General features: G+C 44.7%; 1 protein-coding gene across 1 annotated transcript; it reads left to right on the top strand.

The window, feature by feature from the left end:
- Nucleotides 1-581: 581 nt before the first annotated feature.
- On the top strand, nt 582-10,589 carry nmu (neuromedin U; the record flags this gene model as incomplete). Its single annotated transcript, XM_080473051.1, has 7 exons — nt 582-729; nt 8,300-8,349; nt 8,422-8,469; nt 8,549-8,602; nt 9,479-9,538; nt 10,413-10,466; nt 10,554-10,589. The coding sequence occupies 7 exons, from the start codon at nt 582-584 to the stop codon at nt 10,587-10,589; spliced, it is 450 nt and encodes a 149-aa protein (XP_080329177.1).
- Nucleotides 10,590-12,344: the final 1,755 nt, after the last annotated feature.

Here is a 12,344-nt window from a genome sequence, read left to right as displayed (position 1 = left end):
AGATCAGGGTGTCAGTGGAGCTCCGAGCCGCACGGCATCATTAGGAACCTTCAACGTTCAACAACATTGTTGGTTCAATAGTTTCTGGATGAGATCACAGAGCTGCGCTGCTGCCACCACCAGGACCCAGCCTTATAGATAGAGATAGATATAGATATAGATATATATATATGTGTGTATTATGTGTGTGTATTATGAGATAGAAAAAAAAACTTTGGTGGAATTTAGTAAAAGTATCGCGGGAGGAAAAGTGTGAGAAAAAACAACTAGTGAGGTGAATTGGGAGGATAAAGAACCAGTACTTGTGGTTCAAGGTTTGATGTGCAGCGTTCCTCCAGGATGTTCTGCTCATGCAGAGAGACGGAGAACCGTCATGCCTAAAAAAAAAACAAGAGGGTGGGTGTGTGCGTGACACGAGCCTTTATAATCCTCTGACGCCAGACTCAAAGTGTCAGAAGAGCAAGGAGTGAAGATCAAACCTGAGCCGAGGAGGAGAGAGGCAGAACCCGGAGCACCAGAGCCCGCAGCCCGCACAACCAGAGCCCGGAGATCCCGGAGCAGCAGAGAGGGAGATGAGGAGCATGAAGATCCAGAGCCAGCAGGCGCAGCAGGCGCAGCACGCACCCTCCTCCTCCTCCTCCTCCAGCAGCAGCAGCATCATGAGCCCGCTGAGCACCGCCAGCATCACCGTGGCTGCACTGCTGCTCCTCACCACCCCACCCTGCCTCAGTGAGTACACACTATACTACACTATACTACTCTGTACTGCACCACACTATACTACATACTAGACTACAATTTACTATACTATACTCCTCTACACCACACTACACCACACTATACTACTCTATACTACAACTGTACTACACTTTACTACACTGTATACTACACAATATACTACACCTTATACTACACGTTACTATATTCTATACTACAACTGTACTACACATTACAACACTGTATACTACACGTTACTATATTCTATACTAAAAATGTACTACACTATACTACATTATACCACACTACACTGCACTATACTGCACTTTACTCCACTATAACACTCTATACCACACTATACTACATACTATACTACACTTTACTAGACTATACTGCACTCTACTACACTATACTGCACTTTAATACACTACTATTCTATACTACACTTTACTACACTATACTGCACTTTAATACACTACTATTCTATACTACACTTTACTACACTATACTGCACTCTACTACACTATACTACACTATACTGCACTTTAATACACTACTATTCTATACTACACCTTACTACACTATACTGCACTCTACTACACTATACTACACTATACTGCACTCTACTACACTATACTACACTATACTGCACTTTAATACACTACTATTCTATATTACACCTTACTACACTTTACTACACTATACTACACTCTATACTACATACTAGACTGCACTATACACACACACACACACACACACACACATACACACACACACATACACACACACATACACACACACATACACACACACACACACACACTACATAGCTATATAATACTTGTTACTGACTCAACACGTATTAAAGGAGGAAAGTTAGTTTTTATTATCTGGACATAAAGTGTTGATTGTTGTTTATCTTCTTCTGAACCGACTGAATAACTCACTGAGCGAGTAATGTCCAGAGATGTCCATCCGTCAGTCCATCCGTCAGTCCGGCCGGCCGTCCCTCCAGGCTGTAATCTGGACTCTATCTGACACCAGAACTAGTTGACAAATGACACATACACATGATGGACATTATAGACATGATGGACATTATAAACACGATGGACATTATAGACATGATGGACATTATAAACACGATGGACATTATAGACATGATGGACATTATAAACATGATGGACATTATAAACACGATGGACATTATAGACATGATGGACATTATAAACACGATGGACATTATAAACACGATGGACATTATAAACATGGTGGACATTATAAACATGATGGACATTATAGACATTATAAACATGATGGACATTATAAACATGATGGACATGGTGGACATTATAAACATGATGGACATTATAAACATGATGGACATTATAAACATGATGGACATTATAGACATTATAAACATGATGGACATTATAAACATGATGGACATTATAAACATGATGGACATTATAAACATGATGGACATTATAAACATGGTGGACATTATAAACATGATGGACATTATAGACATTATAAACATGATGGACATTATAAACATGATGGACATGGTGGACATTATAAACATGATGGACATTATAAACATGATGGACATTATAAACACGATGGACATTATAAACATGATGGACATTATAAACATGATGGACATTATAAACACGATGGACATTATAAACATAATGGACATTATAAACAGGATGGACATTATAAACATGATGGACATGGTGGACATTATAAACATGATGGACATTATAAACATGATGGACATGGTGGACATTATAAACATGATGGACATTATAAACATAATGGACATTATAAACACGATGGACATTATAAACATGATGGACATTATAAACATGATGGACATGGTGGACATTATAAACATGATGGACATGGTGGACATTATAAACACGATGGACATTATAAACATGATGGACATGGTGGACATTATAAACATGATGGACATTATAAACAGGATGGACATTATAAACATGATGGACATTATAAACACGATGGACATTATAAACACGATGGACATTATAAACATGATGGACATTATAAACATTATAAACATGATGGACATGGTGGACATTATAAACACGATGGACATTATAAACATGATGGACATTATAAACATGATGGACATTATAAACATAATGGACATTATAAACATGATGGACATTATAAACATGATGGACATGGTGGACATTATAAACATTATAAACATGATGGAAATTATAAACATTATAAACATGATGGACATTATAAACATGATGGACATTATAAACATAATGGACATTATAAACACGATGGACATTATAAACATGATGGACATGGTGGACATTATAAACATGATGGACATTATAAACACGATGGACATTATAAACATGATGGACATGGTGGACATTATAAACATGATGGACATTATAAACACGATGGACATTATAAACAGGATGGACATTATAAACATGATGGACATGGTGGACATTATAAACACGATGGACATTATAAACACGGTGGACATTATAAACACAATGGACATTATAAACACGATGGACATTATAAACATGATGGACATTATAAACATAATGGACATTATAAACACGATGGACATTATAAACATGATGGACATTATAAACATGATGGACATGGTGGACATTATAAACATGATGGACATTATAAACACGATGGACATTATAAACATAATGGACATTATAAACACGATGGACATTATAAACACGATGGACATTATAAACATGATGGACATGGTGGACATTATAAACATGATGGACATTATAAACATGGTGGACATTATAAACATGATGGACATTATAAACAGGATGGACATTATAAACACGATGGACATTACAAACACGATGGACATTATAAACATGATGGACATTATAAACACGATGGACATTATAAACACGATGGACATTATAAACATGATGGACATTATAAACACGATGGACATTATAAACACGATGGACATTATAAACATGATGGACATTATAAACATTATAAACATGATGGACATGGTGGACATTATAAACACGATGGACATTATAAACATGATGGACATTATAAACATGATGGACATTATAAACATAATGGACATTATAAACACGATGGACATTATAAACATGATGGACATGGTGGACAATATAAACATTATAAACATGATGGACATTATAAACATTATAAACATGATGGACATTATAAACATGATGGACATTATAAACATAATGGACATTATAAACACGATGGACATTATAAACATGATGGCCATGGTGGACATTATAAACATGATGGACATTATAAACACGATGGACATTATAAACATGATGGACATTATAAACAGGATGGACATTATAAACATGATTGACATGGTGGACATTATAAACAGGATGGACATTATAAACATGATTGACATGGTGGACATTATAAACACGATGGACATTATAAACATAATGGACATTATAAACACGATGGACATTATAAACATGATGGACATTATAAACATGATGGACATTATAAACATAATGGACATTATAAACACGATGGACATTATAAACATGATGGACATGGTGGACATTATAAACATGATGGACATTATAAACATGATGGACATGGTGGACATTATAAACATGATGGACATTATAAACACGATGGACATTATAAACATAATGGACATTATAAACACGATGGACATTATAAACACGATGGACATTATAAACATGATGGACATGGTGGACATTATAAACATGATGGACATTATAAACATGATGGACATTATAAACATAATGGACATTATAAACACGATGGACATTATAAACACGATGGACATTATAAACATTATGGACATGGTGGACATTATAAACATGATGGACATTATAAACACGATGGACATTATAAACATAATGGACATTATAAACACGATGGACATTATAAACATGATGGACATTATAAACACGATGGACATTATAAACACGATGGACATTATAAACATGATGGACATTATAAACACAATGGACATTATAAACATGATGGACATTATAAACATGATGGACATGGTGGACATTATACACATGATGGACATTATAAACACGATGGACATTGTAAACATTATGGACATGGTGGACATTATAAACATGATGGACATTATAAACATTATGGACATGGTGGACATTATAAACATGATGGACATTATAAACATGATGGACATGGTGGACATTATAAACATGATGGACATTATAAACATGATGGACATGGTGGACATTATAAACATGATGGACATTATAAACATGATGGACATGGTGGACATTATAAACATGATGGACATTATAAACATGATGGACATTATAAACATGATGGACATTATAACATCTGCTGGAGGTGTTTGTGGACTTTGCTTGTGGGTACTCTAGATACTCTGCATTCCTCCCACAGTCCAAAGACATGCATATGATTGGTACAGATGGAGGGGTGGAGGGGTGGAGGGGTGGAGGGATGAGTGGAGGAGGGATGGAGGGATGGGGGGGTGGAGTGGTGGAGGGGTGGAGGGGTGGAGGGGTGGAGGGATGGGGGGGTGGAGTGGTGGAGGGATGGGGGGGTGGAGTGGTGGAGGGGTGGAGGGATGGAGGGATGGTGGGATGGAGGGGTGGAGGGATGAGTGGAGGAGTGGAGGAGGAATGGAGTGGAGGAGGGATGGAGGGATGGAGGGATGGAGTGGAGGAGGGATGGAGGGATAGAGGGGTGGAGGGATGGAGGGATGAGTGGAGGAGTGGAGGAGGAATGGAGTGGAGGAGGGATGGAGGGGTGGAGGGATGGAGTGGTGGAGGGATGGAGGGGCGGAGGGATGGAGCGGTGGAGGGGTGGAGGGATGGAGGGATGGAGGGATGGAGGGATGGAAGGGTGGAGGGATGGAGGGATGGAGTGGTGGAGGGATGGAGGGATGGAGGGATGGAGGGATGGAGTGGAGGAGGGATGGAGTGGAGGAGGGATGGAGGGATGGAGTGGAGGACGGATGGAGGGATGGAGGGGTGGAGTGGAGGAGGGATGGAGGGATGGAGGGATGGAGGGATGGAGTGGAGGAGGGATGGAGTGGAGGAGGGATGGAGGAGTGGAGGAGGGATGGAGGGGTGGAGTGGAGGAGGGATGGAGGGATGGAGGGATGGAGTGGAGGAGGGATGGAGGGATGGAGGGATGGAGCCTGATGCTCCGTCACGTCAGCCATAAAAAGCTTTTTCTTTCTTTTTTAACCTTTCAGTTGAAGTTTCTTTTTGATTTTCTATATTTCTCTGTTCTAGTTCAGTTTCTCTCCATCATCATGTCGTCCTGCGTCAACAGACAATCATCCCTCCATCCCCCCACCCCTCCATCCCTCCACCCCTCCACCCCTCCATCCCTCCACCCCTCCACCCCTCCATCCCTCCACCCCTCCATCCCTCCATCCCTCCACCCCTCCATCCCTCCACCCCTCCACCCCTCCATCCCTCCATCCCTCCATCCCTCCACCCCTCCATCTTCCTCCGCTAATGGACGAGCTGCACTCAGGCACATGGTCGCTTATTATTACTGCTGACTGGCGGGTCAGAGTCCAACCATGTGTTATTACTGCTCTCCCTCCCTCCACCAGTGTTATTACTGCTCTCCCTCCCTCCACCAGTGTTATTACTGCTCTCCCTCCCTCCACCAGTGTTATTACTGCTCTCCCTCCCTGCACCAGTGTTATTACTGCTCTCCCTCCCTCCACCAGTGTTATTACTGCTCTCCCTCCCTCCACCATGTGTTATTACTGCTCTCCCTCCCTCCACCATGTGTTATTACTGCTCTCCCTCCCTCCACCAGTGTTATTACTGCTCTCCCTCCCTCCACCATGTGTTATTACTGCTCTCCCTCCCTGCACCAGTGTTATTACTGCTCTCCCTCCCTGCACCAGTGTTATTACTGCTCTCCCTCCCTCCTCCAGTGTTATTACTGCTCCCCCTCCCTGCACCAGTGTTATTACTGCTCTCCCTCCCTCCACCAGTGTGTTATTACTGCTCTCCCACCCTGCACCAGTGTTGTTACTGCTCTCCCTCCCTCCACCAGTGTGTTATTACTGCTCTCCCTCCCTGCACCAGTGTTATAACTGCTCTCTCTCCACCAGTGTGTTATTACTGCTCTCCCTCCACCAGTGTGTTATTACTGCTCTCCCTCTACCAGTGTGTTATTACTGCTCTCCCTCCACCAGTGTGTTATTACTGCTCTCCCTCCCTCCACCAGTGTTATTACTGCTCTCCCTCCCAGCACCAGTGTTATTACTCCTCTCCCTCCCTGCACCAGTGTTGTTACTGCTCTCCCTCCCTGCACCAGTGTTATTACTGCTCTCCCTCCCTCCACCAGTGTGTTATTACTGCTCTCCCTCCCTCCACCAGTGTGTTATTACTGCTCTCCCTCCCTGCACCAGTGTTATAACTGCTCTCTCTCCACCAGTGTGTTATTACTGCTCTCCCTCTACCAGTGTGTTATTACTGCTCTCCCTCTACCAGTGTGTTATTACTGCTCTCCCTCCACCGGTGCTATTACTGCTCTCCCTCCCTGCACCAGTGTGTTACTACTGCTCTCCCTCCACCAGTGTGTTATTACTGCTCTCCCTCCACCGGTGCTATTACTGCTCTCCCTCCCTGCACCAGTGTGTTATTATTGCTCTCCCTGCACCAGTGTTATTACTGCTCTCCCTCCACCAGTGTGTTATTACTGCTCTCCCTCCACCAGTGCTATGACTGCTCTCCCTCCCTGCACCAGTGTGTTATTATTGCTCTCCCTGCACCAGTGTTATTACTGCTCTCCCTCCCTCCACCAGTGTGTTATTACTGCTCTCCCTGCACCAGTGTGTTATTACTGATCTCCCTCCACCAGTGCTATTACTGCTCTCCCTCCCTGCACCAGTGTGTTATTATTGCTCTCCCTCCCTCAACCAGTGTGTTATTACTGCTCTCCCTCCCTCCACCAGTGTGTTATTACTGCTCTCCCTGCACCATGTGTTATTACTGCTCTCCCTCCACCAGTGTGTTATTACTGCTCTCCCTGCACCATGTGTTATTACTGCTCTCCCTCCACCAGTGCTATTACTGCTCTCCCTCCCTGCACCAGTGTGTTATTATTGCTCTCCCTGCACCAGTGTTATTACTGCTCTCCCTCCCTCCACCAGTGTGTTATTACTGCTCTCCCTGCACCATGTGTTATTACTGCTCTCCCTCCACCAGTGTGTTATTACTGCTCTCCCTGCACCATGTGTTATTACTGCTCTCCCTCCACCAGTGTGTTATTACTGCTCTCCCTCCACCAGTGCTATTACTGCTCTCCCTCCCTGCACCAGTGTGTTATTATTGCTCTCCCTGCACCAGTGTTATTACTGCTCTCCCTCCCTCCACCAGTGTGTTATTACTGCTCTCCCTGCACCAGTGTGTTATTACTGCTCTCCCTCCCTCCACCAGTGTTATTACTGCTCTCCCTCCACCAGTGTGTTGTATTCAGATGTGAGAGTTTTGATGCAGTGTGTTCCTGTGTTACCTGACACCAGGTGCTCCTGTAGACCTGCAGCAGGCCACGCCCCTCCGGACGCCCAGCCAGGTATGTGGCTCTGTTTCCTGTGTTGTGATTGGCCGGTTGCTGCTCTCCGTCACTGTGTGTGTTCTCCCACAGATAGAAGTCGTGTGCTCGTCCTACCTCAGCGCAGACCTGCAGCACTGGGTGAGTTCCACCTGACGGAGCAGCTACTTCCTGTTTGAACACCTGTCACCTGGTTTTGAACTCGTTAATGGTTTTGCAGGTACCTGATGTCCTACAAGAACTTTGTGTGTTGATGCTGGTTCAGAAGTCCAAGGTACCTGAGAGCGGCTCCACAGTCCTGGTGGTGAACATCTTCACTAGAATAACGATCCGTCACATCCCCCCCTCCCCCTCTCTCTCTCCCCCCTCTTTCTCCCCCTCTCTCTACCTCTCTCTCTCTCTCCCCCCCTCTCTCCACTCTCTCCCCCTCGCTCTCCCCCCTCTCTCTCTCCCCCCTCTTTCTCCCCCTCTCTCTACCTCTCTCTCTCTCTCCCCCCCTCTCTCCACTCTCTCCCCCTCGCTCTCCCCCTCTCTACCCCTCTCTCCCCCCCTCTCTCTCTCTCTCTCTCTCCCCCTCTCTCCCCCCCTCTCTCTCTCTCTCTCTCCACGCTCTCTCTCTCTTCCCCCCTCTCTCTCTCCCTCCCCCTCTACCCCCCTCTCTCTCTCTCTCTCTCTCCCCCCCTCTCCCCCCTCTCTCTCTCCCTCCCCCTCTACCCCCTCTCTCTCTCTCTCTCTCTCTCTCTCCCTCTCTCTCTACCCCCCACTCTCTCTCTCTCTCTATCTCCCCCCCCTCTCTCTCTCTCTCTCCCCCCCTCTCTCTCTCTCTCTCAATAAAAATGTTTCATTTAGTTTGTTTTTCTCTCTGCATCACTTTGATGTTTAAAGTTACAAATTTCATCGAACAAACTGATCGTTAACGTTTTACCAGCTGACGATTGATCTGATTGATCTGATTGATCTGATTGATCTGATTGATCTGATTGATCTGATTGATCTGATTGATCTGATCATCATTAGGGTTGTAGTGTTGCTTGTTTTCATGTCCTCTACAGTTCAACCTCGGTAATTATTCTGTGTGTGTGTGTGTGTGTGTGTGTGTGTGTGTGTGTGTGTGTGTGTGTGTGTGTGTGTGTGTGTGTGTGTGTTGCAGCCCCTGAGGCGCGTGGCCCCCCCGCCCCCCCCCAGGAGAGAGCGAGGCCTCTCCATGCATGTAGGTTGTGTGGACTCTCCTGCCTTTCAGCTGCTCAGCATCACACACTGCTGGTCCAGCCGTTTCTCCTGGAGGCTTTACCACCGTAGGGCCGTACCGTCGTACCGTCGTACCGCCGTAGGGCCGTAGGGCCGTAGGGCCGTACCGTCGTAGGGCCGTAGAGCCGTACCGCCGTAGGGCCGTACCGTCGTAGAGCCGTACCGCCGTAGGGCCATAGGGTCATACCGTCGTAGGGCCGTAGGGCCGTAGGGCTGTACCGCCGTAGGGCCGTAGGGCCATAGAGCCGTACCGCCGTAGGGCCATAGAGCCGTACCGCCGTAGGGCCGTACCGCCGTAGGGCCATAGGGTCATACCGTCGTAGGGCCGTAGGGCCGTAGGGCTGTACCGCCGTAGGGCCGTACCGCCATAGGGCCGTACCGCCGTACCGCCGTAGGGCCGTAGGGCCGTAGGGAGACGGCCAGCAGAATACTCGGATACACGGTTCTGGGGCTGCAGTGTGTTGGGCTGAGTGGTGTGTTTTCCTCCTCCTCCTCCTCTGAGCGTGTCCATAAAGCCCAATGAGCTCGTCGACATTAGATGTTCTTTCCAAGCTGAAGGTAATTATGGTCTAAAATTAGTGCCGTCGACTCGCAGGTGACCTTATCCCTCATTTCTGTCTGTCAGGCACTGACATTTGCAAAGTGAACACGGAGGAACTGTGGGATGAAAACGTGGAGATTGTTTAGTTTTGGAAAGCCCGGGTGTGTGTGTGTGTGTGTGTGTGTGTGTGTGTGTGTGTGTGTGTGTGTGTGTGTGTGTGTGTGTGTGTGTGTGTGTGTGTGTGTGTGTGTGTGTGTGTGTGTGTGTTACAGTGTTGGTGTGTGTCCCTCTCCAGGCTGAGCTGCAGGGCCCCGGGGGAATCCAGAGCAGAGGCTTCTTCCTCTACCGGGTACGGATCAGGATCTTACAGGAAATTTAAAAACACAAATGTTATCAGATCAAACTGAGGTACTCTTAAATGTGTTTTTACTTGTAGCCACGAAACGGGAGAAGATTCTTAGAGTCTGAATGATCGAAGGTAAGAGACGAGTTAGTTAGTTAGTTAGTTAGTTAGTTAGTTAGTTAGTTAGTTAGTTAGTTAGTTAGTTAGTTTTGTTTTGTCGGTACTAGTACGGTACTCGGTTCTCTCCAGCCTGAACTCTACCTGGAATAATACTTTGTTCTACTTTGTTCTGGAGGGATCGCTTTACACACTTTGTGTATTTAAGAAAAGAATCCGGACTTTACAATACGCAGGAGAAAATGTTTTTTTATGACGGTAATATTCCTAAAACTTTTCCCAGATCCTGTTTGAGGTTCAACTAATTAATGAACCAAATAAAAAAGAATCATAAAAACACTTAAGTCATTAAAATTCATCCTCATTTATCACCTTGATAAAGCCTTAACCTTGAATTTTAAAAAGTATTGGTATCTGATCAGTATTGGCGACACTGGCTCTATATTTACTTGGTATCGGATCGATGCCAAATATTGCAGTATTGCACTCCACTGCTGAATGCAGTATTCTCAATGGTGATGAACTACACATAGTAATCTACTTTAGAATCCTGAACGGTCCAGTTAAGCTTGATTTTGGTCGCATGGGACTAAGTGTTTCCTGTTCATGTAAACACCTGAGCCTCCGTCAGCCTCCGTCAGCCTCCGTCAGCCTCCGTCAGCCTCCATGTAACCTCTGACCTTCAATGTGCTCTAGAGGCTCCGCCCACCAGCCAGTGTACAGAGAAGACTGATGCCCAGACCGAAGCCACTCAGACTCCGCCCACCATCCTCCGCCACTGCTGCACTGTAACGCTGGAATGTACACGAAGAGTACTCATTAAAATACTTTTCATTTGTCCACTTTGTTCTCCGTCATTTACATTAAAGCTGTGGTTGGGTGGAGGCGTGAATCTCATTCCCTTCACAGTAGGAGCAGAAACTTCTGGAAATACTGAATAGAATGGAAAACATTCCTTTGAAATCAGGTCAGAAGTATTGCAGTACAAACAGGAAGAACTTCACTGACGTCAATATATCAAATGTTGCTGCAAATAAACGTGTCACTGTGAATATTACTGTTACTGTTGGAAGTACATTTTAATAAGAATGGAGTAGCACCGGTGAATCAAACAAATTAAAAAACAAGCACAGTCAACTGGAGACGCTCCGATAACAGTGAAAGTATGAGTACTGACCTTTAGTTACTAGCTGATGCCGAGTACCAATACAAGTAATTGTTAAATACCTCGAAGCCTAATTTATACTCTGTACTCAAAAGATATGCAAAGGCTGCGGGTTGCATTCAACCAACTCCGTACTGGGGTGTGAGCCGGATACTCTTTAGCATGTAGCATGTAGCATCGCTGGGGTGTGAGCCCAAAACTGGTTAGCATGTAGCATGGCTGGGGTGTGTGCTCTGAAACTGGTTAGCATGTAGCATGTAGCATCGCTGGGGTGTGAGCCCGAAACTGGTTAGCATGTAGCATGTAGCATCGCTGGGGTGTGTGGTCTGAAACTGGTTAGCATGTAGCATCGCTGGGGTGTGTGCTCTGAAACTGGTTAGCATGTAGCATGTAGCATCGCTGGGGTGTGGTACCTACCTCAGATACCTACAGTGGACTATGTTCTATTTTATTTTGTTTTGTCTTTTCTTTTCTTTCCTCGACTCCTGAACGGAAGAGTGAAGCTCGTGTTCAAGGACAAAGGAAAGATTGTCAATGAAGGGACGTATATATATATATATATATATATATATATATATATATATATATATATATATATATAT

Source organism: Lipophrys pholis (genome assembly GCF_963383615.2).
Source record: "Lipophrys pholis genome assembly, chromosome: 10".
Classification (NCBI taxonomy): Eukaryota; Metazoa; Chordata; class Actinopteri; order Blenniiformes; family Blenniidae; genus Lipophrys; species Lipophrys pholis.
This window is presented reverse-complemented; position numbering and strand designations above follow the sequence as displayed.